Here is a 25,346-nt window from a genome sequence, read left to right as displayed (position 1 = left end):
TTATCCACTTGTTTGTAATCTAAGGGCCAGGAGGTGATAGAGACTTGTTATTGCAAGAAAAGTGTGTTCCATAATCAAAGAGAAAATATTTAGCTTGTGATTAGTGCCCCAGTCCTACATTTGTTCACCACAAATAAAAACATGCTGATGGAGCATTTAGGTGAATTACATCAATGTGAAATGCCTCAATTTGGGTTTTTAATTATTATAAATACAAGATTAAAGCTGATATGCCATCGTGGGAATTGGCGTGAGAATGGTAAAAATCCTAACTGTTAAAAAAAAACCCACTAAAACTATATTTAAAAGTAATTGGGGCCCCAAAAGTGGCTGGAAAAAGTCCCTTCAAATGTGAAAGCATAAAATTTAAAATTTTTAATTGCTGGAATCACAAAATTAAGACACATTTGCCTTTTGAGGAATTGGAGAAAGAATTCTGCCAGTGGTTAAAATTTGACAAAATAGAAAATGATATTCAAGAGTGTCCAAATTGATTTTTTTGAGTTGATTTTCAGAGGATTTGCCATTCGTCAAATTGACTTTTGGGGGCTTGGCCCGCCTCCCCAATACCACTGCCCTGGAGAGTCTGGGGGGCCGCATGGGGCGTGGCGCTGGAGGTGAGGGAAGCTCCCAGAGAAGGTGGGGCTGTCAGGGCGCCTGGCCTAGGGCTGCCAGGGCCGGTTTGAGAGGTGGGAGCCGCGGCCACGCAGAGCAGTAGGGGAGGAAGCTTGGGGTCCACCGGATCCCTGTGCCTTGAGTGACAACAGAAGGCTGGCGGGTGAGGCATGCTGGGATTGGCCCGGGCGTTTCCCGAGGAAGCATGGCATGGGGCTCCTGGTCACCACGCCCAGTGGTGCAGGGACCCAGAGCTGAGAAAGGTCGTTGAGGTCCTGCTTTCCTAGCTTCTGGATGAGTGGGGCGGCGGGGGTGGGGGGGCGATCTGAAGGCCTCGTCTTGCTCACCAGCAGGGAGACTGGGGACCCTCTTATTTTGGGGGCATGGTGTGGGAGGCTGCAAGAGGCACAGGGCCCGGCCTCTTCTGCTCCAGGGCGCCGTGAAAAAGGAGACATGGAGGGGAGAGTCTGTCCCACTGGGGAACACATCTTCAAACAAGCATTTGTTGCCTGTTTGCTGTGGGCCAGAAACTGTGTGAGGTGTTTTCACCTACATTCTCCTGTCTAATCTTTTGCGTAGTCTTGGTGGGACGGGTGTTGGGTACCTATTTTGCAGATGAGGAAAATGAGGCTCAAAGAGGTTGCCTAACCTGTGCACACTTGCTGTGCTAGTCTGTGGCCCAGCCAGGTCCTCTACCTCCCAAGCCACTGCTGGGCCAGAGTCCCCACTCTTTGTCACCAGCTCAGCCCCGAGCAGGGAGGAGCAGAGGTGCTAGTGGGTGCTCAGTAAGCAGCCTTTGTAAAAGTAAGTGAATCTTGAGGGACTCCTGGGCAGGGATGGCCCCATGAGGGCAAGGGCTGTGGAGGTGATGGTTGGGGTGGCTGCAACCCAACAGGAAAGGCGGTGTCCTCTCGTGGAATCTCTTCTCCTGGCCATTCCCTCTTCCTCACCACTCTTCCTCCCTTCCCTCAGCCCAGTTTAGATGGTGTTTCATCTACATCTCATTGTTGATTGCTTTTTTGCTCACCCTTACGCCCCTAGTTATTTGGGTTCAGTTGACTCTCCTCCTTTTTGAAACTCTTGTCTTGGCTTCCGTGACACCAGCGACTCCTGATTTTCCACCACCTTGTGGTCCACTCCTTCCCAGTCTCCGGTCTCCAGTCAGTGATGGCACCTGGAGCTCCATCCTGACCCCTTTCCTCTTCTTTATCTTCACTCTGGACCCAGGCAGCCTCGTTCAGTTACATGGCTTTAAATAGCCTCTGATGTCAATGTGGTCAGTTTGTGTCTCTAGCCCAGGGCTCTCCTGAACTCCAGACTCACTTGTCCTTTTGTCTGTCCAACATTTCCTCTTGGACATCCAATAAAAGGCATCTCAAACTTAAGTGGAAAACAGACTTATCCATTTCTTCTTCTTCCAAGTCTTTCCTGTTTCACAAAATGCTTCCACTATCCACCTGGTGCTCAGGCCAAAACCCAGGAGTTTTCTTTGATTTCTCTCTTTCTTCCCATTCAATAGCCAACCATTCCTGTTGGCTTTATGTCTAAATTATGTGCAGAATGGACCATTTTTTGCCATCCTTGCAGGCACCACTCTTCTGAAGCTGCCACCACTTGGTCTCCCCGTTAGCTCCCCTCTCCCCATGGTACTCTGACTTCCGTCCGTCAGCCAGTCAGTGAGCTCAGGTGATTCCCTTCCTTAAAACCCTCCAATGCTTTGCATCTTAGAATAAAATCTGAAGTTCTTACCCTGCAACACAGGGCCCCACAGAGCCCCACGTGGTCGCCCCTGATGGTCCTTCTAGTGTCCTCTCCCTCTCCATTAAGGAAACTCTGGCCACCTTACCCTTCCTTCTGACCTCGAATATGCCAAGCTCATGCCTGTCCCAGGACCTTTGCACCTGCTGTTTCTTTTGCTTGGAATTCTCTTACCTTGGATTTTTTGCATGTTTCACTCCTGCTTGTCATTCTATCTCAGCTTGGATGTCACCTCCTAGGACAGGCTCTCCCTTATCCCCTGATCATTCTCTTCTGAATACCTTTATTTTATCTTCTTCATAGCACTTATCAGCACTTAAAATTACCTTCTTTCCTTGTTTTTGTGTTTATTGGTAGTCTTCCTCTCACTAGGGTAGAACCCCTGGAGAGCGGGGACTCTCTTTCCAGCTCACAGCTGGATCTCTAGGGCACTTGGTCAGTCCATAGTAATATCTGTTGCCTGACAGCTGTTTGACCAAAGGGCTGTGGGTGATGTGCGTGGAGGAGGCAGGTATGGTTGTGAGCCCTTGTGTGTGCGTGTGTGCTGCTGTGTGCACACGTGCTGTTGTGTTTGCACAGGGCTGGGGCAGACTCCTTTTAGCCCTCTCTCGGGGACAGTGAGGGATGGGGAGCGTTCTCATCCCCTCAGGCCTCAGTCTTGTGCTGCTGTGTGTGGGGGGAGGGGGATGGGAGGAGACCATAGAGTTCAAAACCCATCATTTTTCAGGTGAGGAAATGAAGCCAAGAGAGGCCGGGGACTGGTCTGCAGTTTCACCCAGCTGGGAGAGGGACAGACGGAATTAGGGCCAGGTCTCCGACTCCCACTTTAGTGGCAAAGCTGTAGAGCATGCCCCAGGGGCCCAGGGTGGGCTTGGGGTGGACATGGCCTCTGGGAATGGGATTAGGGCAAGTGACCAGCCTCACAATTTCCCGGAAAGCCAGAAGGGGAGCTGCAACGCCCTGGGCCCCCTGGCTTGGAAGGGTCACGGAATGGTGAGCATCTTCTTTCTGCTCCCGAGGGAGAGGCCAGTTTGCAGCTGGAAAGTCTTCCTTGAGGAGCCCCTCGCTCGGGTTGGGGGTGAATCCCCAGGGGACATGCTCTGGTGACAGCAGAGGCCCATGAGCTCCCTTCTGCCCAGGGTGGGTTGGCGGACTGAGTGCCGTGTGGGTGTGTGCATGTTTGGGGCAGGCCGGGGGCAGCTCAGCCTCTCTAAATCTCTGGGCCTCCAGCTTTGAAGGCAGCCTCAGGGTCACAGAGAGCTGGCAAAATCCCGATTCCTGGGCGCCAGCTCCCAACTCGCAGGGTCTGAGGTGGGGCCCGCGCATCAGTGGGTGACAGGCAGTTCCAGTGAGTCACAACGAGCCGAAGTTGGAGACCCTTGCCTCTAAATGAGTTGCTTGCCTCCAAGTGCACGCACCCCGCTAAATGCTGGCATGGGGGGTGCAGTTGGGAATAAATATCCTTATTTTAAAAGCAGCGCATTTTAACATGTATTAGAAAAATTAGATGTTATCATTTAGGACAAATCTAGATAGGTATTGAAAAATTTAAAAAGTGGGTCAGTTGAAGAAATTTAAAATTAAGGGATTTAAAGAAGAAATTAATTAAATATTAGTACGGGTGGTGCTGGCAGCATGGCCGAAAGGATGCAGGCGCTGCCTGGGGAGTGTGGGCTGGTGAACTTGGTGCTGCAGGGGTGCCAGCAAGTGTTCAAAGGACGTCATTTGGAGGATCTAGGGGCAGAGGGTCATTGGCTCAGGGCAGCAGCCCAGGAGGGAGGAGGGGAGGTGGGCGAGGCTTGGCTGGGGTGAGGGAGCCCTCTCCGGTGGCCCACCCTCTCCTGCCCTCACGGAGGGCGGCCAGGGGAGGGATGAAGAAGCCAAGTGTGTCTCCAGGGGCTGGCGCTGGGAGGATGAATTCACTGCGGTTTGGGAAGGTGCTGGGCGTGGTCAAATCCTGCCTGCTCCCCCTCCGGTGGCTGTTCCCACTGACCCCTAGGCCCCTCTGGGCTCCTCTCAGCAGAGCCTGTGGGTGGAAGTCTGGGGGCTGGCCCGTCCAGGCCCGGATGACTTTCTAGCTGCTGTGCCCCTTGCCGGCCCTGTGGTCTGTGCATGGACGGGGCGGGGCACCTGGGGCCTCCTGTCCACCCTGGGACGTGTCAGTCCAGGGCTGTCACCCAGCACCTCCTCCGCGCCCCGCCTGGGGCCTCGGAAGATGCACACAAAACCTCCTGGACCTGCGTGGCCCTGGTGGTGAGGATAGGCAGGGAGAGCTGGGAAGGACACGCGCTCCCCACTGGGAGAGCCGCAGCCCAGGCCGCTCCCGGGGCCTTTCCCCGACTGCAGCGGGCTGCTCTCAAGCCCCCTGGCCTGTGGTCTACCCTGGGAGGATCAGGGGCTGGGGGGGGGGAGCATCTTCCTGGTAACTAGGCAATTGCTGTTACTACCGCTACATTTTTTGTATTTTTCTTTTTCTAGGAAATTTACCAAGTTTTGGCGCAGGGGTTTACATTTCCCACCTCCTTAGCAAAAGCTTTCACCATTCAAGCTCCAAATGGCAGCCACGAGGCTGTAATTACACCAGCATTAGCTCAGGACTGTGCTGAGAGGGGTGGGCCGAGCAGCTGGGGATGGGAAAGCAGCCGGGGCCCCAATTAGCCGCTGTTCCCTCTGCGGCTGTCACCCTACTCCCTTCCGGGGTCCCTCTCATTCTTGCTCTCCTCCGCCTGGGCCCCAGGCTACTTCCTGACAGGTGGAGGAACAGCCAGCTGGTGGGGGAGCCCTCCCATAGAGGCAGTGGCACCAGAGTAGCCTTTGTGTGGACGGGGTCCTCGGGTCCTTGCTTGGCCGGGGCAGAATGCTTTGGCAGCAGCTCATGACCGGCCTGGGAGGCCACACACCCTACTGTGGCCAAGAAGCCCTCGCTTGGCTCTTTAGCGTCATCTCTTGTGGTCCCTCTTTCAGTTTCTACCTCCAGGCACGCTGAATTGCTATCCGCTCCTCCCAGGCTGGCCCTGCTCTTCCCTCTGCCTGGGGCCCCTTTCTATCTTTCTGCCTCCTCTGACGCATCCTGTAGGTTTCAGCAGAAGTGTCACTGCTTCCATGACCCCATCTGGGCAGGATCCCTCCCTCTCTGCTCCCACAGCACCCCACCTCCCCGACCCACAGGGGCCTCTGGGGGAGGCATGGGGGAGGCCCTCAGGAAAGGTCTGGTAATGGAGTGAGTGAGGAAACAAACCTTGATTCCCTTTCTGCCTTAATTCCCCTTTCATTTTTACGACGAGAAGAGGGAGCGCTCCTCTTTCTGCCTCTGTAGGGCTGCTGTTGGCCAGGCAGGGTGCTGGGGTGATGGCTCAGTCTCCGTTGGGCCGGGCCCCGCCTGAGGCTGGTTGGACGTGGTCTTGGCCTGGCCGCTGTTGCAGCTCTGTGCTGGTGTGGCTTCCTCGGTGAGATTATCCAGCGTTTTTGAGCACGTGTCGTGAACTAGACACTGTTCTAAGTGTACTTATTCTTTCACTCATCAAATGCTTATTAATCACCCACCATGCACCAGACGCTGGGAGCTATGGGCACAGCAGTGAGCACAACCAACAAAGGCCCTGCCATCATGCTGCTTACATGTGATACAAACAAACCAATGGGCAGGTGAGTATACATTATGGCAGATGGTGATGGGTGCCGTGGGGAGTAGAGGTCAGAATAGGGGGTAAAGTGTTGTTATTATGTATAGGGTGGTCAGGAAGGACTACGGACAAGGTGAAATTTGAGCAGAGACATGAAAGAAGTGAGGAAAGGAGCCATGTGGTCATGGAGTGGGGGAGAGCTTTCCAGGCAGAAGAGGCAGCAAGTGCAAAGGCCCTGAGTTCAGGGCATGTTCCAGGAAGAGCAAGGAGGCCAATGTGGCTGGAATGGAGTAAGTAAGCGTGGGGAAGGAGTAGGAGGTGAGGTCATAGAGAGCAGTGTTGGCTAATAGAAATATGATATGAATCACCTATGTAATTCTGAGTTTTCTCGTACCTCATTAAGAAAGAGGGGCTGGCCCAGTGGTGTAGTGGTTAAGTTTGTGTGCTCCGCTTTGAGTTTCTGGGTTTCAGATCCTAGGCATGGACCTATGCACCGCTCATCAAGCCATGCTGTGGCGGCAGGTCACGTACAAAACAGAGGAAGACTGGTGTAGATGTTAGCTCAGGGCCAATCTTCCTCACCAAAAAAAAAAAAAAAAAAAAAAGTAAAAAGAAGCAAGCAAATTAATTTGGTAATAATTTTTTTCTTAAAGATTGGTACCTAAGCTAACATCTCTTGCCTATCTTCTTTTTTTTCTTTTTCCTTCTTGTTCTCCCCAAAGCCTCCCAGTACGTAGTTGTATATTCTAGCTGTAGGTCCTTCTAGTTGTGGTGTGTGGGACGCCGCCTCTGCATGGCCTGATAAGCCATGCCATGTCCGTGCCCAGGATGCGAACCTGCAAAACCCTGGGCTGCCACAGTGGAGCGTGCAAACTTAACAGCTCAGCCAGAGGGCCGGCCCCTACAATACGTTCGTTTAACACAGTATTTCTAAAATGTTATTGCTTCAACATGTAATAAAAGTTAAAAATTATTAATGAAATGCTTATATTATTATTTTTTCTTATTAAGTTTTCACAGCCTGGTGTGTCTTTTCAAAATCTGGTGTGGGCATCTCATTTTGAGCTGGGCACACTTCAAGTTCAGCGGCCGTGTGTGGCTAGTGGCTCCCATATTGGTCAGCACAGACGCAGCTCCTCCCTCGCAGGCCGTGCCTCAGCCTCTGAACGAGACGGGAGCCGATGGAAGTTTTGGGGCCCAGGAGTGTTACCTCTGTGCCTTCGGTGCCAGCAGGCTTGCTCCAGCTGTGATGAGAGGACGGTTTTGGGTGGGGATGGAGTGCGGTGGGCGCAAGGCAGGGCAGGGCGACTGGGAGGGAAGCTGTCCCCAGTGCGCAGGACGGCGGCTTGGACCGCGGCTGTGGCAGCGGTGGCAGTGGGCAGCGGTTGGATTCTGGATGTGCTTTGAAGGTAGAATGGCCAGGTTTTTGGATGGGGCGTGTGAATGAGAGGAGTCCAGGAAGCCCCAGGATTTCCGGCCTGAGCTCCTGGCAGGGTGCGGTTGTTGTCACAGGGGCGAGGAAGACGGGGCGCCGCCTGGGGGAGCCGCGTGGGATTGGCTTTGGGCCGGTCAAGGTTGGGATGCGGCGTCAGCCTTCCCGGTGGGGCTGGCAAGCAGGCAGTGGGACACATGAGTCTGGGGTTCAGGGGGAGGGCTGGGCGGGGAGTCGACAGCTCACTGATGCGTTTAAGGCCGTGGGGTGAGCCGAGGGCCCTGGGGAGGGGTGCCTGTAGGGAATAGGGAGCTGGGCCCTGGTGGGGAAGATGGACCCAGCAAAGCAGGCTGAGACGGAGGGGGCAGGGGGCAGAAGGGAGAGGGGGCCGTGAGGAGGGGCCAGAGGGGCCACCAGCTGTGTCCAGTGCTGCTGATGGGCTGAGGAAGTGGAGGCCCCCAGGGTCCCTGACCACTGACGGGGCAGGCAGATGGGAGAGCACGGAAGGGGAGAAAGAGGCGGCTGTGTAGATGACTTGTTTGAGGGGTTTTGCCTTAAAGGGGAGCAGAAAGATAGAGAGGCAGCTTAGTGGGGGTGTATGGTCACAAGGGGGCTTTCTCCCTTAAAGGTGGGCGATGTAATGGCTGAGGGGCATGAGCCAGTACGTGGCAAAGCTGTCATGCAGGAGAGAGAAAAATGAGTTATCTCATTCGTGCCCTCAACAATGCTGCGCAGTAGGCACTCTTTTGTAGACGGGGACACTGAGGCCAAGCGAGGTGCAGTCACTTGCCCAAGGCCACACAGCTAAGTAGTAGTGGGGCCGAGTGGCACGCAGATGCTTCAGTTCTGAACACCCAGTCTGCACCGCTGTGCTCTTCTGCCCCCTGGTTCTCAGCTGGATTCGTGAGCTCCTCCAGAACGGGCTCCTCTCATACTTCTCTGTCCAGCACAGCCCCTCACAGAGGGGGGACTCCATAGATCTTTAGTGACCAAGACAGCAGGACACTGGGAACCGTGCTGGAGAGGCCCGGGCGCCAGGGCTAGCCGTGGTGGGGGGGTGCCCGGCATCCGCACACTGCACCCCGGGTCCTTCCCACTGCCTGGGGCCTCCCCTGGAGCGGGGGTGCTGAGTGAATATTGGGAAGCACCTGTTGGGTGGATGAGCAACAAGTGAAAATGCTCTGGCTCCTCGTAAAGCCTCACCCGATGCTCTCCCTGGTGTACTGTGGTGCTGGTGTGTCCTGGGCTCCTGCTCTGTGTGCTGCCAGCGCGCTGGGGGACCTTGGGCAAGCCCCTTGCCCATCAGCGCCTCAGTTTCCTTCTCTGTGAAATAAAGAGGTGGGTTAGATGATCTGCCATCGGCTCTCACCAGAATGTCTCAGGGCGCATGTGCATGCTGGGGTCCTGCCTCCCACCCTGTCTATCATCAGGATGGGCCGGAGACGCTCTACAGCTGGGAGTCGCTGGCAGTGGAGGCCCTGTGCTGTGTGTTCACCTCAGAACAGCTGAGACTTGTGGGGTGGGGCAGTCCCTACAGAGGGAACCTGATGGTCCCCAGGAATCCTGCTTCGTGCCCAAGACGGTCCACTCCATGGACAGTGGCACAAAGTTCAAAGCCATGGCAGTGAAGCCAGGGTCCCAGCATCCAGCACAGCTACCCTCTGGTCGTTCTGTGCTAGGCCCTGTTCAGTCCTGGCCCCAGCTCACGCTGCCGGGGCCCCCAGCCTGGAGCTTCCTGTAAGGGTCTCTACACTAACTAGTGGCAATAGCCCTCCATCCCCAGGCGTTCTGAAATGTGTGGGGACAGTTTCATGGTCACAGCAGTGGGGGTGGGGATGGTGGCAGTGGGCTGCTGAAGGTTCCACGATGGGAGTTGTCCCTTCCCAAGTGTCAGCAGTGCCCCTAACGAGAAGGCCTGCTCCAGCGTGCTGCCGCTGCACGCTCAGCTGCCACCCCATTGTGGGATCTTGAGCCAGTGGCTTTATCTCCCCATTTCCCACACCTGTGAGCAGGGCCATGGACGCCGAGTTGCTTGCCCCTTGTGATAAGGTTTCAACAAGACTTTGGATTAACAATCCTCATCAGAATAGGTCATCACATGTGCAGCTTCCTCTCACCAGGCGCTGCTCCACATGCCTTCTGGACCCTCATACAGCCTTAGGAGCTGGGCCTGTTGGGTGGTCCGCAGGGGAGGACGCCAGCGCAGAGTGCACTGAGCATGCGCGGGGGGCGTTCTCCCGGTGCCCCTCGGGCTCTGACCTCTCTCTCTCTCTCCCTGCTCCAGGGACAGGGGCAGACCCGGCCGTCAGCGCCAGGAGCAACCACTGCCTGGACGCCGCCAAGGCCTGCAACCTGAACGACAACTGCAAGAAGCTGCGCTCCTCCTACATCTCCATCTGCAACCGCGAGGTCTCGCCCGCCGAGCCCTGCAACCGCCGCAGGTGCCACAAGGCGCTGCGCCAGTTCTTCGACCGCGTGCCCCGCGAATACACCTACCGCATGCTCTTCTGCTCCTGCCAGGACCAGGCATGCGCCGAGCGCCGCCGGCAGACCATCCTGCCCAGCTGCTCCTACGAGGACAAGGAGAAGCCCAACTGCCTGGACCTCCGCGGCGTGTGCCGCGCCGACCACCTGTGCCGGTAAGGGCACCGCGCGGCCAGCGGGTCGCAGGCGTTCCTTCCCTGCGTCCCCTGGCCCGTGGGTTATGGTCCTGAGCCGGGCAAAGAGGGTGGCCGGACGTGTGCAGAACGCGCTGCCGTCCGTCCCTTCATTCAGCACAGGCTTATTGTTTGCCTGCTGCGTGCTCAGCCTCCTGCTAAGCACATGGGGAGGCCAAGAGGAGCAAGCCAAGGAGCTATGATTTAAACTCCTAGAGCCGGAGAGCCTGGAACAAGAAGGGACCATCGGTGAATTTAGTCCCACGTCTACAGGAAGCCCCCCACCTAATATCCCAATGAGGTCACCTGGCAGTCCTGAAAGGGCTCTCGGAAATCACCAGGCAGCTCCTCCACACCCAGAGCTGAGCCAGTCCAGTGTTGGGGTGGAGTGTGGGTCTGGAGTCTGACCGTCCTGGGTTTGAATCCTGACTTTTCCGCTTTCTAGCTCTGTGACTTGGAGCAGGTTTTTAAAATTTCCTGAGTCCTGTCCCTTTACCTGCAAAACAGGAGTAAAAATACCCACATCACAGGGTTATTGTGAGGATTAGGTGACATAACGTGGGTCTGAAGCTTAGCACAGAGCCTGTCTTATAGTAATGCTTAATAGGTGGAGACTGATTATTTGCTACAGTGAGTTGAAATTCGCCTCTTTGTAATTTCATGTTTTTGCTGTTTGTGTGGTTAAGCATTTATCAAGTCCCTCTTGCATCCAGCGCTCAGTTCTAAGGCTGGTGTGCAGAGGTGAATTGATGCTCTCTGAGGAGCACCCAGTCCAGAAGGGGAGACAGACAAGGAGAGCAGTGGTCCCAGAGCAGTGGGATGGGGGCTGCGGGCTCCCAGGGGAGGGAGCCCAGGGGAGAGCCGTCTGCCTTGGCCTAGGGGTCCAGAGGAGAGGCCTTGAGCTGAGCCATGGGAAATGAGAAGGAGAAAGCTGGGGAAGGAGCCAGCAGAAAAGCATGGGAGAAGGCTGGAGGGTAGGCGAGAGTCTGGGCTTGTGGGCAGCTGCAGATGGGGGCCGTGAGGTGGGGAGGCCAGAGGTGAGGCTGCCGGAGGAACAGATCTCAGTGGGGCAGAGATTCAGATGTTGCTCACTGCATGCCCGATGCTGGTCTGTTACATGGTTTGTCCCATTTCCTCCTTGCAGCAAGCCCACGACGAAGTAGGCACTGTTAGGATCTTTATCTGCCAAATGAGGACATAGAGACATAGAAAGGGACTTGCCTAAGGTCATCCCGCCCATACATTTCAGAGCTGGGACCTGGTCCCTTCTGCTTTCTTTCCAGTAGAGCATACTGGCCTGGGCTAAGAGACTGGCTGTGGGGATGGAGGGAAGTGTGTCATTTCAGAGGTGAGTGGTAAGTAGACTTGTCAGGACTGGATGACTGGCTGAAAGGTCCCTGGAGGCAAAAGCCATTTCTGTCTTGTTTACTGCACACCTTGACCTGCTCCTCGAGCCTGGCGTGTGGCGAGTGCTCCACAGACGTTACCTGAGCGGATAACTGAATGGTGGCCGCCATGTTTCCTAGGCGAATAACTGTGGGGCGATGGAACCATTCGGTTGGGGGTGTTGGGTGGGCAACATTTGAGGCGCCTGGGGGGCTGTGCCATGCCGACGGCAGTGTCGGGGGGCGCTTGGACTTGTGGAATCCTGGCAGGGCAGCTCGGCCAGAGCCTTCCTCGCCTGGCACTCCGTGAGAGCGAGTCTGTTGCCGGGCTGTGCGGCACGCCCCATGGCAGGCTCGTGCATCCCTGGTGCTGTGTGATGTTTAACAGGCTCGGCTGTGCTGTCTGATGAACTGTCGCCGATGACAAGGGGCAGGGGTTTGAAGCAGGCTTCGGTTAAGCAGGGATAGCTGCTTGCTGGGCCCGGGGTGTTGGAAGCCCTGTGAACTCTTCCCCGCCTGCCCTTTGGACCCGGGTCCGTGGGGGGAGCGTGGAGGCCCCTGCTCCAGCCGCGCTTCCAGCTGCTCTTGAAGCTGAATCTGCACCTGGACCCGGCGTGCAGGCCCTGCCTTTCGTCCTTGTCCAGGTCACACCCACAAGCCTCAGGACTGTGGGCTCAAGACCAGGCGGGGCTTTTCCTTTGAAAGCCTTCTGATACGGAGTCTGGAAAGCCCGGAGAATCTCTTGGAATGAATCTGTAGAATTTGGCTGAATTCTCTCACCCTAGCCTTGCAATGAACAAGGAGCTACTTTTTTTTTTCTCTTGTTAAACAAAATCTTTTAGTTTCTACTCTCTCAGCGTATACTCATTGCAAGGATGGTACGGATTGTGTGGGTGTGGTGTGGTTGTGGGGCTGTGGGGAGGATAATTCTGTTGTCCTATAAACCGTCTGGAAGAGGCCCTCTGAAATGCCCTGCTCTTCTCGCTCTGCCAAGAGGATATAAATAACTCCACGCTGGCCCCGTGCCATAGCCTGGGCTGCAGTCTAACCTCTGGGTGCTGAGGCTGTGTATAAATAGATTCTAGCCTGGGGCTTCCCTGGCTGCCTCGGCCCCTTCGGGCAGTGGATACTGTCCTTGTCCCAGAGAAGGCAGAGGGGTGGGGGCTCCCCTCCCTTAAGACTGTCTGCAGAGAGCAGGGAGGAGTCCCTTCGGCAGAGCCCCCCTCTTGCCTAGCTTGGGGCATACTTAGTGTCTGCAGGCAGTGTGGATGGACAGGTCTGGGTTTCACTCTTGGCTCCTTGGGTTGTCCCCCAGCTTCTTTAGGACTCTCTGTAGGATCTGTTGGCTCCTGTTTGTAGTGAGTTACCTCTAAATGGCAGGAAATGATTATTTGCCTAGGGGTGGATGGGCTGTGGGGCTTCCAAGCCTTCACTTCTTCTATAGGAGAGGTCTTGAATGTCTTGAAATCACATGCCAAGTTTCATGTGTATATTCTAGAGAGAAACTTGTTATTTTCAGTGGGTTCTCAAAGGGTTCCTTGACCTCCCAAATCTTGAGAACCTCTGCCTTCTGTTGAGGACCAACTTGGGTGGGCTGTCTGGACGTTTGTGAATGTGCCTCCTGGCTCCGTAGAGAAGAGGGCTGTGATTGATTAGTGATGCCTGCCATGGGCAAGGGAGGGGCAGAATGGATGGCCTGGTGGAATCCAGCCAGTCATTCCTGGGGCCAGTGGGTCACGGGTAACAGGAGGAATGGGGTCTTGGGGCCATTCCTTTATTCATTTATTGACAACTGTTTATTGATCTCCACTCTGGGCTAGGCCCTGTGTTGGGACTGGATAGTTAATGAAGTAGGTAGAGGTCCTTGCCCTCAGGGTGCTTACAGTCTACTGACAGGACACTGTTTATCGCCTCTGCAATGGGAATAGAGCCACACAATAAACTCGGTGATAGCGTTTCCACTCAAGTTCTCTTGAAACCCCAGTTCTACTCTGCTACCTACCAGGTCTTCCCTGGGTCACTCTGGTGGCACTGGAGAGCAGCCCCTTCTTGGTGAGATGAGCCACAGACGGATGAGCCTCACTCAGGGGCCTGCCTGATCTTGAGCAGAGCTCAGAGCCCAGCAGTCCCATCCATCCTCAGAGCCAGGCTGTGCCCAGGGGTGCCACGGGGTGAAGAAGTCACTGTCTTCCTGAAGAAAAGCTAACTAGCAAGATTGCCAGTGGAGAGAGACTCTCTGTGTGCCGAGGTGCCGTGGGATCCTCAGCCCTGCCAGAGACTCTGAGGCCCATCTGCCCCTTGGGGATCCCATGCTGGCTCCTGCTGCTGGCCCCTGTAGGCACCCCGCTCAACTGTGAGCTCTGGGCCACGGGTGCCCAAATGACTCTTCCTGGAATTTCCTGTGGCAAGTTGAGACAAGGCTGGAATGTTGAACATAACTTTACTAAAAGCTCTGGGGGAAATAAACACAGAGAAGCAGTAACCTAGATATCTAGTTTACAAGATATGGTTTATCCATCTTTCCTCCCTGGCCACTACAGGGATAGCAGCATGGCTGGGCAGAGAGTAGCTTTAATCTTTATCATCCAGGCTCCTCTCTGGGCTCCATAAAGCTCACACCCAGAGAGACGAGGTGCATTCCTTGTTCAGGTAAGGCTCCCACTTGTGGAGTTCTGCGTGTGAACACACTCCATTGCTGGATGATTGGCAGGAGGAACAACCCATCTGGGGAGATGCCACTTATGCAGAGAGAATCAGAACCTAAGTCAGACAGGTTTGTTCATACCAGAGGCATCACTGCATTTGGGTGTGTGTGTGCTTACACAGGGCAGGGCACACTTCCAGCTGCCTTCATCTTCCCCTGTTCCCACCGGGCTCTTTGATTACTTCTGCTTCCACTCATCGACCTGGGTTCTCTCCTTGCTGGTGTCTTAGTCTGCTGGGGCTGCTCTAACAAAATACCATAGACTAGGCGGCTTAAGCAACAGACATTTCTTTCTCACAGCTCTGGAGGCTGGGTGTCCGAGATCAGGGTGCAGCGTGGTTGGGCTCTTGGTGAGGGTCCCCTTTCGGGTTATGTCCTCACACGGCCTTCCTAGGGGCGTGCACGAAGAGAGAGATCTGCTGTCTCTTCTCTTTTCTATAAAGGGCTCTAATCCCATCTTGAGGGCTCCACCCTCATGATTTAGTAATTTCCCAAAGTCCCTGCCTCCAAATACCATCACGCTGGGGATTAGCAGTTCAACAAATCAATTTGGGGGACACAGACATTCAGTCTGTAGCACCTAGACTTACCCTTCATTCAAAGCCCGTTCGATGCTCATCTTACTGAGCCCTCTCCTGGCTACTTCTTCCACTGATGCTTTCTAAAGCTTGTCTCTGTCCTCACGTGGCACTAATCGTGTGGCTTTCCTTTAATATTTTGTTTATTTTCCCAGTTAGGTATCTGCTTTTTTATATTCTTATATTATGACTGTGTCAATTTATTTATTTAACAAATAGTTATCACATGCCAGGCACTGTGCTAGATGCTAGGTATTGACTGGAGAGCACGTAGAGATGGTCCCTGCCCCCTTGGAGCTTGTAGTCTGTTAGAGGAGATGGACGGTACTCAAGTAAGTAGACTAGTATATAACTGACATTTTCGAAATCAGCAGGATGTGGAAATAGAGAATAATAGGGAAGGAGGGGGACCTGCTTGGAAAGGGGGGTCAGGAAAAGTTTATCTGAGGAGATGACCTTTACACTCATACCTGAGGAATGAGGAGCCAGAGAAGTAAGGCAGACGGGAGAAAGAGTGTTGCACGCGGAGGGAGTGGCCCGTGCGGAAGTTTGGTGGAGGGAAGCAACTTGGCATTGCTGGGGACGTGAGAGGAGGCTGGTGTGGCTGGAGCAGAAGGGGCTCAAAAGGGAGGTGCCGGAGGAGGTGAGGGGCAGGCAGGCCCTCGCAGCTCACAGCAGAGTTTGGATTTGTTCTGAGTCTAGTTGGAAGGAAGCTTCCGAAGCCCAGCAGTGATATTATTAAAACTGTGGCCCTGGCTGCTGTGTGGGGAATGAGGAAGAGGCAAGAAGGGCCTCGGAGAGACCGGGAGGAGGCTAGTTTAGTCGTACTAGAGAAGATGACGGCAGCCCAGCCCAGGGCATGGCCGTGTGGAGAGAGATGAGTGGGTAGATTTGAGATATTTGCAGATGGAAATGATGTCTCTCAATGTGGCAGCAAGGGAGACAAAGCAACTCAAGGATAACTATGGGCTTCCGGCTGGAGCAGCTCGGTGGGTGATGGTGCCACTTTCTGCAGCAAAAGGCTCAGTGGGGGACAGAAAGCAGGGATTCCATGTTAGCCATGTTAATTTTGAGAGACCTTTGAGACATTCCTGTCTGGAGCTTGACTGGAGTTGTAAATTCTGAGGGTAATTAGCATATTTATGGTATTTAAATCTGGGGGAATAGGTAGGCTCTCCCAGGGAGAGGCTGGCTTGAGAGGAGGCACTGAGAACATGCCTGGCCCCCTGTTGGTGCCCGATGAGTGTTTGGTGATGTTATTATGGCACCCTGGTAGTCAAAGGAGATTTTTGAAAAAGAGGGCATGACCAACTAGGCCAGATGCTGTTGAGAGATCCGGAAAGATGAGGGCGTGCACTGGATTTGGGAGGTGGAGCACGTTGGTGACTTCTTCTGCAGCAGTTTTGATGAAGTGGTGATTGCAGAAACCTGCTCAGAGCTAGAGCTAGTTTGTCAGTTGGTTGGTCAGAGCTTCCTGGAAAGATCCTTGTGGAAAGATTGTGTCCAGTGTGGAGACGTTGCTCATCTGCCCCTTCAGTGGAGAAGTGACCAAGCAGAACCTGACACCGGCTTGGCTTTGGGAAGTGTCGGGTAGAGGTCTCTGCTCCTGTGGGCCATCCCAGGTGCTCCGCCATGCTACTCTGTGGTTCCTAGGACTACAGACTTGGCCAGAGTCACTCTGTGATTCTGAGGCCCCCAGCCTTGGGGGCAGCCCATGGTGTGCCTGATGGTCTTTGATGCTGAACCATATGCTTCCATGTGATTTGGACCCCAGACATTCCTACCTCCCACGTCACTGGGCTCTGAGGGGCCACGATATGGGCGCCACTGACTCAGCTTCTCTAGCCATGGCCAAAAGAGTCCTTGAAATGTGGCAAGAGACCTTCTCTAAGCCTGTGTTCTTCTGAGCAGCCTAGGTGGCCTGCTGTCCCAGAGAAGGAAGCCTGGGGCTGCCTGAGGAGCCTCATTTTCTTCATGGGGAGGCACTGAGCACAGCTGAGAGTGCTCGCGAGGTGCCCTGGGGTTCCTGTGCTGGGATTCCTCTCGAAGGTTCTCAGCTGGTGGGATGTGCCTGTTCCTGAGGCCAGCCGGAATGTGTTCTTTGTCTTCCTGGGGCAGTGTCCACAGGGTGAGGCGGGCCTGCTCCCCTCTTCTTAGATGGCCTTAGCCTGATGGCCTGGAGCCAGCTGTCGGCCTCAAGGTCCTTCCGGGGGCTCTCTTGGAACACTCAGAGACCTGCAGGTAGGTCTTATCCCTTTTCCCTGGGTCTCTGAGGTGGGTAACATATCACAGCACCGTGGGTGCCCTCCCTGCTCCAGCAGAACCAGGCCATTGAGTTATGGTGAAGGAAGGGGAAGATAGCTCCTTGTCGGAGTGGGTGGGAGGTTTGGGCTGGCCTGGCCTGGCTGCCTTGCTGCCGTCCAGCAGGAGTGCTTCTGAGCCTGCAGTGTCCCCGTCACCGGGCCCGGGGTGCTCTCCGAGCAGCGCGACGGCTCCGGAACAGCCTCCCAGCCGAGTTCTCCAAAGGGAACAGCCTCCCAGCGGCGTTCCTCAAAGGCAACAGCCTCCCAGCCGTGTTCTCCAAAGGGCGCCAAGGGGCACAGGGTCCCGTGCACTGCGCAGGGTCTGTGGCGGCGCAGAGCCTCCGTGCTCCCTGGCAAAACAAGGACAGTAAGTCCTTCCGTGAAGCTTGGTAACCCAGTCAGCAGGACCTCCCCGAGCTCCATTTTTAGGTGCCCAGTGCCTGGGGCGCCCTGAGCTGCCCAGGCTCGTGCTGCCTGCGGGGCGGGGGCCCTGAGGCGGCAGGGGCCGCCGGGAGGGCGGCTGGGAGGAGGAGGCTGTGTGAGGAGTGGCCCTCGGGCCCTCACAGAGGGCATGCGTGTGTCAAAGGGACAGGGCCAGGGAGGAAAGGGGGAACCAGCTCATAAAAGCCTTGTGTATTCTGCCAACGAGTCTGATTTTCTCTGCGAGACAGTGGGGAGCCATAAGGTCTTTTCAGCAAGAGAGTGCCGTGATCCCGGCAGTGTCTGGGGGAGATGGCTTTGGCCGCTGTGCGCGCCATGTCGGAGGAGCGTGAGGGGGACCCTCTGACACGGGGCCGGAGATCAGGTGAAGGCAGACGGTGAGTGGGGAGGCCCTCGGGGGTCAGGTCTGGGGCTTCCTGGGTGCGGACCTGAGGGGGAGGAGCCCAGGGTGATGGCAGGGTCTCTGCCTGGTGACCCGCGGGCAAAGCCAGTACGTGAGAGAAGAGAGGAAAGGGGGAGGTGTGGGCAGAGAGGGAGGATGTTTGGGTTCCAACCTGTTGTTTGAGAGCCTCTGGAGCATGCAGGTGGCAATGGCAGTGAGGGGTGTGTGTGTGAGGTGTTTGTGTGTGAGGGGTCAGTGTGTGAGGGGTTAGGGAGGGGCCAGGGCTGGAGACGGAGATCCCGGGATTCAGCAAGACAGTGCGGGAAGAGCGTGGAGCGTGGGGCCTGGTGCCCAAGCTCATGGCCAACACCAGTCCCTTCAGGGAGCTTATCAGCTGGTTTGGGGAGGCGGGGCTCGCCAGGGGCAAGGTTGATATGAAGGAAGGGCCTGCTTAGTTACCTGCTGTCACGGTCGACTGCTTGCTGTAGCCCTTCAGCTGGGTGGCTGGAAAGCCACGGGAGGTGGTGTGGAGTCAGGGTCCTGCAGCTGGCCCGGGATGGAGGCTCCAGGAGAAGGGGGCAGGAGGGGAAGCAGGGCTGGGCGTGGCTTGCCCAGGCAGGGGGGTGTCCTGCTCAGAGCAGAAGGCACTGGTGAAGGGAGGAGAGTGTGTGCGTGTGTGTGAGATTGGAGCTTTGAGATGCCCTGGGGAGGAGCTGAGCAGATAGTGTCTCCCCAGCCCCTCCTGGCCCCCCACCTGTTGGTCCCCAACTCCAGCGGACTCAGCTTGTTTCTCCAAGCTTGTGGCTTAATATGAGGAAGAAATAGAGTCAGGTGAAAAGAGTCCTGGACGAGGAGTCACGCTAAACCCAGCTCACCTGCAGTCCTGTTGCTGCCTGTGCCCATAGCTAACTCTGATCTCCTCAGGAGCTGGAATCAGTGACCCTGTTAGAGGTGAGTGCCCCATCCCAAGAGGTACAGAGCAGAGGACAGGGCCCCTTACCACGCCGCGGGTGAGGGTGAGGCCAGTGATCTTTTTAGGTTGCTTCTGAGCCCGTGTAACAGGGATCTCCTGTCTCTAGGGGTCAAGTGATGGGAGTGGATCATGTGATCCAGGAGGCTCCCTCCCTCCCTCCCTCCTCCCCTCCCTCCCTCCTCCCCTCCCTCCTTCCCTCCCGCCTCTCCTCCCTCCCTCCTCCTCCTTGCTTCTTTTCCCCTCCTCTCTCTCTCTCTTTTTTTCCTAATTTTCAAAATGAAATTCACTTTACTGTTTCTGCTGACTGTAAAAGCTGTATGTGCTCACTATAGCACATAACTCAGGCAAGACAGGAAGCTATATTAAAGAAAGTAGAAATCATCCACAATCCTAACACCCTGCAATAAGCCACGATTAACGTTTTGGAGAATGTATACTTCCAGTCTTTTTAAATATGCATAAACATGTTTTAACAAAAATGATGTCATGCCGTACATGCTGTTTCGTAGGCTGTTGTTTCTTCTCTGAATACGTTGTTAGCGTTTCTGTCTTTGTTCACGTCTCCGTAAGTGCAGGTTTGCTGGCTCGAATGGCGGTCTGGTTTCCCCTATGGGTTTGGGTCCTGCAGATGACTTGCAGAATCTGTCTGTGTACACGCGTCCAGTCGCACTCCTCATGTGTCTGGACAGGAGCCTGCGGACGGTAGGGGGCAGCACGTTCTAGGCTCTCAGGGCTCTCTGAGAGCCCTGGGCTCCAGTGCAGAGGTAGGAGGTGAGGGGCAGCGCAGGGGAAAGCAGCAGCCTCTTCACGGCGTGGGCGTGTCTCTGGGTGGTCTCCATTTGTGGGTTTGGGCCATTCCCGCTGGGGGGTCATTAGGAGACTGCGCAGGGCGAGGACTGTGATGGAGCTGGTGAGGTTCGGAATGGAACACGCGGAGGCCTATTTCGCGGCCATCCGGAGACAAGGACGGATGATGCCCAGAGTGGAAAATTTTAGGAATCGGTATGTATGATGGCAGCATTAAAAAAGCAGCTGGCTGGTGTGCTGAGAGGGCCGTGGGGTGGAGCCTAGAGGCTGGGAGGGCTGGTCTGGCCTGGAAGGAAGGCCTGAGGCCGTGGTGCTTCCCCCCATTGGGTTTTCGTAAGTGTTTTGTTTCTCTCGGGACTTCTAAGTAAACCAAGCAAGGATCATTGCCCGCTCCCTGCTAATCTTCCCCTGCTTCCAGCAGAGATGATTGGAAATCCCTGAAAACTCAACAAATAGTAGCTACTGAGTGGTAACCAGGGAGCGCAGGGGAGTGAAGCTGCCAACTCTGCCTGCTGACGGGAGGAGAGGTGGGTGGGGCGGGAAGAAAGCTGGGCAGGTGAGCAGATCTGGGCCCCCCCACCTCCATTGGAATCTTGTCCCCAGAAGCCCAGGGAGGAGGAGGCACTTTGGTGGCCAGGTGGCCATCTCTTCTGCCTGTTCCTCCTGTTGCAGGCTCATTGTATTTTAGTGGCTTTAATGATGGCCTATGTCTTTAAGGAGGCTGGGCAGTAGAGGACGCCTGAGAGAGCCAGACCAGCATCGAAGGGGCCCTGGGCAGAAGGTGGGAAGGGAGAGCCCTGGAGATCCTGCCTCCCTGCCCTGCTGGCGAGAGGTGGCTGGAGGCCTGGGTGCAACGTGTATAACGATGGGGCTGGCAGGGGTGGGGCCTTGGCTCTGTGTGCCCAGCCTGCCTCTCGATGGGCGGGAGGTGTGCTGCTGTCTGGAAAGGTGGCAGCTGTGGGCAGAGCAAGACGTCACTGCGCCTGAAAGGTTTCTGGGCGGAGCCCCAAGCTTCCATGATTTCACCTTGAAACACAGCTGGAGGAGAGCTTGAAGCTCATCCCAACAGAATTCCATTTTATAGATGAAGAAGCTGAGGCCCAGAGAGGCGAAGTCATCTGCCCAAAGTCACATGGCTAGGGAGTGGCTGGGCCCAGGCGAAGGGTCAGGTCGTACCTCCCTAGGCAGCGCGAGGCATCTTGGCATGGCAGAGGGTCAACTGGAAGGGAGTCAAAAACCAGGGTCCCAGACTTGGGACATGGAATGTCTCTGAGCCTCATTTTCCTTATTTAAAAAAATGCACAGAATCAAATCTGTTCTTGTCCACCTCCTGGGGCCATGGTAGAGAATGAGAGGAGATCTGTGAAGGCTGCGAGGAATCCGCCCCGCTGGCGGCCCTCCCCTGTGTTAAAGTGTGCTGTTTCCCAGCTCAGAGTGCTGCCTGCAGACCTGGGGACAGAGGTGGGCAGCGACGGTGGAACCCCTGGAAGGGGAGGGGCAGATGTTGGGAAGCCTGGGTGGTGGGGCGCACGCAGAGCCCTGGCTGTGGCTTTTGGCTTCTGGCTGTGGATAGAAGGGCTCAGACCTGCTGGATCACGGGCTAGACCAGGCCTCTGCTTCCTTCCCTTTCCTTCCAGCTCTTTCCCAGGAAGCCCCAGACAGGCCTGAGCCCTGTAGCCCTGCCAGAAGCCCAGCTGGTCCGTGGTGCCCTGAGCGCTGGGCAGGAGGTTGGGGCCGTGGCGGTGTCCATCACTGGGGGCCCAGGTCCACGGCCCCCTCTGTCACCCTCCTGTTCTCCACAAGGGCTCAGGCCTGCACTGCTCTTGTGCCCCTGCCCCTCTCTCCCCTTTGGATCAACCTCTCAGAGGTCAATGGCAGAAAGGAGGGGAGAGAAACAGAAATGATGATGACTTTGATTTTTTCCTTCTGCTGGAGCCCGGGGAGGGTGGTTGTTTTGCTTCCTGGACCTCAGCGGAGAATTCTCTGCCAGACAATCATCTCGGAGCTTTCATTGCTTTCTGATGCTCCTCTAACTGCACAGGGTCGGCTATTAAATGGTCATCAAACCTCAGCCTCTATCCCATCAATAGTCATAAAGTTGGGGAGATAAAAGCCATCAGTTTTCCATTATAGCTGAAAGCAATACTGTAGATAGCTATTTTCTGAAGGCCGCAGATAGATGTATTTTAACTAGAGCAGGGTTTCCAGTGGCCCCCAGCTTAGCCGTGGGCCCTGCTGCGCCTGGGATAACCCGCCAGGTGGTTAAAATGGAGGAGGGGCCAGGGCTTTCTCTCTCTCCGTCTCCTCTCTCCTTAGAGAACTGAAAGGGCACATCCTCAGGTGTGGGGTGCTGGGCAAAGGCCGTGGTGCTCGGACTATGGGCTTTGATCCTTCCTTCTAACCAGAGACTGTAGATAAATGCAGGGGTTGTGATGTGCTCATTCTAATGAGAAATGACCCTCCTCTTCCTGATCATGGGCTGAGGGCAGGTGGGGGCTGGGCCCAGGGTAGGTGCCTGGTGATTTGCGGGGAGTTGGGGGAGCGGGAGGGGGTCTGGGCCTGTGGGCCGGGTTGTGTGGAACAGGAGCGGCTGCACAGAAGGAACCTGGGAGGATGGTGCTCCTGACATACGGTCCCTGTAGCTTCTCATAGATGAGCAGGCCATTTGGAAATGGATTTTGCAATCAAACAGCCTGGCAGTGAGCAGGCATCAGATAAGTCCTCAGAATGAACTTTTAAAATGCTCAAATCCCAGGGCCCTCCTGCCTCTGGTTCCAGAAGAATGTGGGCTGTGAGACCCCCTGCCTCGGACCCCTGCAGCCTCCTTTCTTGACACTCCTTCCTGGCCAGCCTCCCTGGAGCCTGGACGGGTCCCTGGCCTGTGCTTTGCCTGCGTCTGCGTCTGGGACCTTGCGGGGACAGGCCCTGCTGGAACAGCCTGCTAGGACACGGGGAGTGCCCTTTCCCCTTAGGAGACCCTTCCAGGTCTCTGCCTCTTTGAGGCTTCTCTGTCTTCCAGGAGTTGTGCTCTGTTCCCTGTGCTCCAGCACCGCTTTGTCCCAAGCCCGTCAGAGCTATTCTTAGGATGCATTGCACATGTCAAGTGTGTGGATTTTACTCTACGAAGATCTAGGGTCAGATCACATTTCCTGACTTTTCTAAATGGCTACGGGTTGGGTTCCCCCTCCCCACCCTGGCTGGCAGGAAAGGCAGGCCCAGGCTTCACCTGGGCGTGGCTCCAGGACCCTAAGCTCCAGGCAGTGAGCTGCAAGGGGCGGGGCAGCTGACCTTCAGCTTGTGGTGTTGCTCCTCCTTCCAGCCTCACTGTGGGACCCTGTCCTTCAGCATCTGCTGGGCTCCCCTTTTCCCTACAGTTGTAAACTCCGCTTACCCCAGACTTGCCCAGAGAGACCCTCCAGGCACTTTCTTCAAGGCCATGGGGCCCCCTGTTCAGCTCCTCCCAGCAGTCCCTCCTCGGGGCCCTAGGGCGGTGGGGCCCAGGTTTCCTCCAGCTTGGGGAAGCAGCCTTCTCCCCCACCCTGTTGGGATTGTCTGCTCTCTCAATCACCAGGCCCTGGGTGCCTCCAGCTCTTGGCCTGCCTTCAGGAGGCTTCTGAAAATCAGGCCACGTTAGCGGCAGGGACAACTAGGCTTCCAGACCTCAAAGTCCTACTTGCCTTCTAGAAGGGGCACGTGGGTGGGGCGGCAAAGGGAAACCACTTTTCATCATTTCAGTTGTTTCTTCTTCTGCTGCACCTTTAGGAGGGTGAGACACAGCTGCCGTCTCCACCAGGTTGTCCTGCATGCGCGTGCCCCGTGCGTCTCTCTTGGTGCACCTCACTTGTTCATTTGCCCCTGCATCCAGCCTGGGCCTGGCACAGCACGGGCGCAATAAAGACTTGCTGTGTCCTTGAATGCTCTTTGTCCCCTTAGACACTGTGGAAGATAACTTAATCTCTCCTTGATGACACAAGGGGACGGTGTGGCTCTCCTTGACTCCCAGTTAAGTCGCACAGGTGGAGTGTGGCCTTCAGGTGTTACCGACTTATGTAGAGCTGTGTGCCCCCATGCTGATGAGCCCCGGATACTGTGAATCTTGACTCACTGTGTTTTGCTCTTCTGGTATGTCTATCTCCTTCACTGTGTTTGCTGTCACTTCTTGCTGAAGGTTTTGTCTGCCCCTGGGAGTTTCCTTCAGTTGCCCTTTCTCTTTCACTGGTTTTCCACGGAATAGAAAACCAGAGCACCCATGTTAGAATTATGTGTGCTGTGAGAGCCACTGGACTCTAAGTGAAGAGAGAGAGGATTTTCTTAGGAGTAGAATATCTGTCTAGTGTACAAACTTTACACCCTGTGTGGGCGGCTTCCTCGTTCTTGGCAGGCTGCCAGATGAGTGACCTACAAAAGTGCTGTTACGGTGGAGCCCTTTTAGATTAAAAATATATATTTTAAGATGACTTTGAAAAGGGACAAGAGAGTGTATTAAGGCCTTTTGGAATTAGAATTGGCTACTGAGATGGATAAGGATAGGGAACTCTGTTTCTCTGCAAAAGAAAATGACCAAATCTTCATTGTCTGTTTTCCTTGATGACCTTGGGTAACAACACAGTTTCACTGTCTTTTTGTCACTGACTGTGGGCTCGGGGATTCAGATGGGGGCGGTTTTGGTTTCAGGGGTGGGGTTGTGGCACTAGCACAGGACCTTGTCTCATCCTGGAGCTGTGCTTCCTCACTGTGGGATGGTGAGCACCCGGGTTGGCGATGGGGACAGTAATGCCCATCCTGAGCAGGGGTGCTGTGAGGACCAGGTAGAGATAATGCAGAGTGAGGGCTTCTTTTCAAATATGTGGAGGTGAGAGCTGGGATAGTGTCAGCCGCTTGATGGGAGGGACCAGCCCTGGGCCAGAATTCCTGGCTCCTACCCCTAAACTGGTCCCATGTCACTGGGGAACCTCAGGGACACTGTGTAACCTCTGAGGGCTTGCTCCTTTGTCTAAACAAAGGGGCTGAGTGAAATGACACTTGTCTCAGAGTTTGTGCTTCATAATCTGTGATTTGCCTTATTTCTAGAATTTGGAGCAGGGGAGGAGGGGAGTATGTGATCTGAGGAGAACCGTGAACTCAGGGCATTAGTAAAGTTCCTGCTACCCAGTGAGGTCAGAAAACTGAGGCTTTGCACTGCGCCCTATGACTGTCAGTTTGCACAAAAGATGTGGGCGGTGAGTGTTTCGGAGTACTGTGTGTGTGTGATGTGTGAGGGTCCAAGGAATAGCCGGGGAGATGTGGGCCTGTGAGGTGGTGCTTGAGTGGCTGAGCTGTCAGGAGGGGCTTCTCGCTTTGCGTGGCTGTGCAAAGCCCAGACTCTCCCCTCTGGCAGCAGACAGGAGCTGAAGGAGGGGCTGGGGTGAGCCATGCCCCCTCTGGGCAGCAACGACTTCGTTTCTGCAGTGAGGGGTCTCCAAGGTCTCTCTTGTGCCACAACTCTGAGAACCCAAGAAATACCTTTACAATCCCTCCTCCTCCCGTCGAGGGAGAACGTGGGGGTCTGCCCGATGCCTGTTCCCTCCTTGGATTTTCTGAGTGGGGTAGTGAAAGACAGGTCACCTGCAGAGCATCCTGGGCATGGCGTCTCTGTTCTAGATGCACCAGGTCTGAGGACAGGTCTGTGGGCCCATGGGCTGTTCTGTG

General features: G+C 55.3%; 1 protein-coding gene across 4 annotated transcripts in view; it reads left to right on the top strand.

The window, feature by feature from the left end:
* GFRA2 (GDNF family receptor alpha 2) overlaps nucleotides 1–25,346 on the top strand; it is an 80,230-nt gene that overhangs the window by 22,506 nt on the left and 32,378 nt on the right. For all 4 annotated transcript variants that reach the window (XM_070261200.1, XM_070261201.1, XM_023636106.2 and 1 more), the window contains one exon: nucleotides 9,713–10,067. In XM_070261200.1, coding sequence (XP_070117301.1) covers nucleotides 9,713–10,067 — 355 coding nt within the window. The remainder of the gene's footprint in view (nucleotides 1–9,712; nucleotides 10,068–25,346) is intronic.

This window comes from Equus caballus, chromosome 2 (assembly GCF_041296265.1).
Source record: "Equus caballus isolate H_3958 breed thoroughbred chromosome 2, TB-T2T, whole genome shotgun sequence".
Lineage (NCBI taxonomy): Eukaryota > Metazoa > Chordata > Mammalia > Perissodactyla > Equidae > Equus > Equus caballus.
This window is presented reverse-complemented; position numbering and strand designations above follow the sequence as displayed.